Source organism: Citrus sinensis, chromosome 2 (genome assembly GCF_022201045.2).
Source record: "Citrus sinensis cultivar Valencia sweet orange chromosome 2, DVS_A1.0, whole genome shotgun sequence".
In the NCBI taxonomy this organism is placed as follows: Eukaryota; Viridiplantae; Streptophyta; class Magnoliopsida; order Sapindales; family Rutaceae; genus Citrus; species Citrus sinensis.
In genome coordinates, this window is record NC_068557.1 from 3917117 (window position 1) to 3920139 (window position 3023).

The following is a 3023-nucleotide window of genomic DNA, read 5'->3' on the forward strand; positions in this document are numbered from 1 at the left end:
TTTTTTATAAATAAATCAATTCTTGCCATCTATTTACAACAAGCCCAAACCTCAGGGAAGGTTTTTAAAAATTACCCATAAAAAAAATTGTTAAAAGAATGAGAAATAAGAGAGAAAATGTATTAAAAAGAAAAAGAGAGTGGGCAATAAAGAAAGAATAAAATTATCTCATCTTTCTCTCTCTTTAATATTACGTATAAATCAATTATAAGGCCTAAGGAAAAATGAATTCATCATTCAATCTAAAGTAACTATTTATTTTTTCTTAGGATTCAAGTACAAAGTTTAAGCATGGAAAAAGTCAAAAAGTCTCTCTTCGAAAAGGTCTCTTTCTCTCAAAGAGACCTCCGAATGAAAGGACAGTCGCCCCTAGGGCAATAAAGTCGCCTTCAAGCAAGGAGTTCCCTTTGAAGGCGGAATTATTTGTGTGAGTTAAAGTATTATTACTTGCAACAGAGAGGGTGGTGAGTTAGGGCAATAGAGTAGTAATCAATTCAGGGCCTCATGGAAACAGAGGAACTGATTCGAAAATGCAAAGCAATCAATTTAGGAGAAGGTGAGAAGAGTAGAGTTGTCATAGGCGATGTTATGAAAGGCAAAGGGAGAAAGTTAGTGTCCGGATGTCTGTTGGGGAAAGTACTGCACCCAAGAGGAGTCAGTAGGGAGGGTCTTAAGTCAGCGTTGCAGCAAGTTTGGAAGACAGCGGAGGGATTCAAGGTGGAGAGCTTAGGAGGCAAGATGTTTATGTTCAAGTTTGCCTCGGAAGCAGGCAAGAAAAGAGTTCTTTCTGGAGGTCCCTGGCACTTTGAGCGTGCGTTGATAGTCCTAAAAGAACCGAGCGGCATAGGAGAAATAGCAAAGCAATCCTTTACACAATCAGCTTTTTGGGTGCAATTACACAATGTACCGGTTGGATGTATGGAGCAAGAAACTGTTAAAATACTGGGGGAAACCATTGGGAAGGTTGAAGAAGTTGATGCTGATGAAGAAGGGGAATGCATTGGCCGATATGCCAGAGTAAGGATCTCCATTGATATTACACAGCCTCTAAAAAAGATAATATATCTAGAGCATACAGGGGGAGAAGAAATTCCGATTCCAGTGGTATATGAGAGGCTACCAGAATTCTGCTTCTGTTGTGGGCGGATAGGACACCCATATAAGGAATGTGATAAGTACGAAGGGTAAGCGAAGGATGAACTTGCTTATGGGGTGTGGATGCAGGCAATCCAATTTTATGGAAAATCCAGAGTTAACAACAGTCATGAAAGAGGGCAACATGGTAGTAGTAAACCGGCCAATTACCCAACAAAGATAGGGTACCAAGAGCAAAGGGAAAATTCTCACCTTCAACATCAAAAGCCCTCTCAATGGAACAAGGCCAGTGAAACCACAAGCGAACCAAGCTCCAACTAAGAGGACATACACGTGGCAGCCAGCCAAGAAGGCATTGCTAAGGAGATGGGAGAAGATCAATTAATGCCTGTCATGCAGGAATCGAGAAACCTACAAATGGACTGCAACAAGTCAGCTATGACAACTAGCCATGAGATGCATGTCAAAGCTCTGACCAACAAAGCGGGAAAAGCAAGCAAAAAAGGGAGGGAAAATGAAAATTTAACCCGGGGAAGGAGCTTGGTTATTGGGAGGTTGGAAAAAGAATATGAGGCCCAGAATAATGGTGAAGAAGAGGAAGGGATGGAAAATGGGCCGGAGCTAGTATGTCAAAAGCCCAAGGGGAAAAATTGGAAACGCCAGGCTCGGATTAAATGTGAGAAAAGTGCAGTGACGTTGGAGACATACTTAAAGAAGAGACCATGTCATGAACAATATGGACTAAGCCCAAACCAGAAAAAACTTAGAATGGCTAGCCCGACCAAGCCAATGCCGAAGCAAAAGCAAAAGAGTTCACCTTCAGTAATGCTCAAGCTAGCATGGAAAACGATGTCAGTAGAGGAGTTAGAGATGGCAACCCCAAAAACTACAGATGCAGCGGCGGAGGCTGGTGGCCAGCCCCGCCGACAGCCATGAAAATCCTCAGCTGGAACGTTCGGGGCTTGGGGAATGCCCGAACGTTTCTAGCCCTTCAAAAAATTCTCCAACAACAAAGGCCGTTAATTCTGTTTGTTTGTGAAACGAAATTAACGGCTAAGCAAATGTATGAAACAAGTAGGAAGCTAAAGATCGATAACTGTTTGGCAGTGAATAGAAACGGCAAGGGAGGGGGTTTGGCTATGCTATGGTATAATGAGGCAAATGTGCATGTCTCCTCGTACAGCAATCATTATATTGATGCCCGGGTGCAGCGAGAGGATGGTAACTGGATGAGATGCACTGGCATTTACGGACATCCTGAGATGACACAGAAACATCACACTTGGACATTGCTGAAAAGGTTAGCAGATTTGTTTGATATCCCCTGGTTATGTTTTGGTGATTTTAACAAGATTTTGCACCCGAATGAAAAACTAAGAGGAAATGATAGAAATGTTAACATGATTAGTGAGTTTAGAGAAGCTTTATGTGAATGTAATTTGGTTGATCTGGGCTGTAAAGGTTACCCCTTCACATGGAGTAATGGTAGATTCGGCCAGCATTTTGTAGAGGAGAGGTTGGACCGGTTCTTGTGTAATAAGAAATGGAGAGAAAAGTATGTAGGCTGTGCAGCTGTTAATCTAGAGACGTGGAGCTCAGACCACTGTCCTATCATCATGGAGGTGCAAGCTAAAGGTAATGGGTTAAGTTATGCGCGGAATAGGACATCAAGAATCCATTATGAGGATGCATGGAGCAGTTATGAGAGCTGTAAAGACATTGTTGATAAGGAATGGAGGAGGCATGGCAACTGGAGATGTGCTGACCCGGTTGGGCTCTTTAAACAAACAACAAAGTCTTCAATGGCCCAGCTTAAAAACTGGAGTAATGAGGAATTTAAAGGTAGGCAGCAGAAGTTAGAGAAGCTGACAGCTAAACTGAAGGAGCTGAGACACAGTGGTGTGCAATATAGTGACGGGAAGGAAATT

General features: G+C 42.4%; 1 protein-coding gene across 1 annotated transcript; it reads left to right on the forward strand.

The window, feature by feature from the left end:
* The first annotated feature begins 504 nt into the window (after nt 1-504).
* LOC127900221 (uncharacterized) lies at nt 505-1188 on the forward strand. The gene has a single exon (XM_052434582.1). It carries the CDS (start codon nt 505-507, stop codon nt 1186-1188), a length of 684 nt encoding a protein of 227 aa, XP_052290542.1.
* The last annotated feature ends 1835 nt before the right edge of the window (nt 1189-3023 follow it).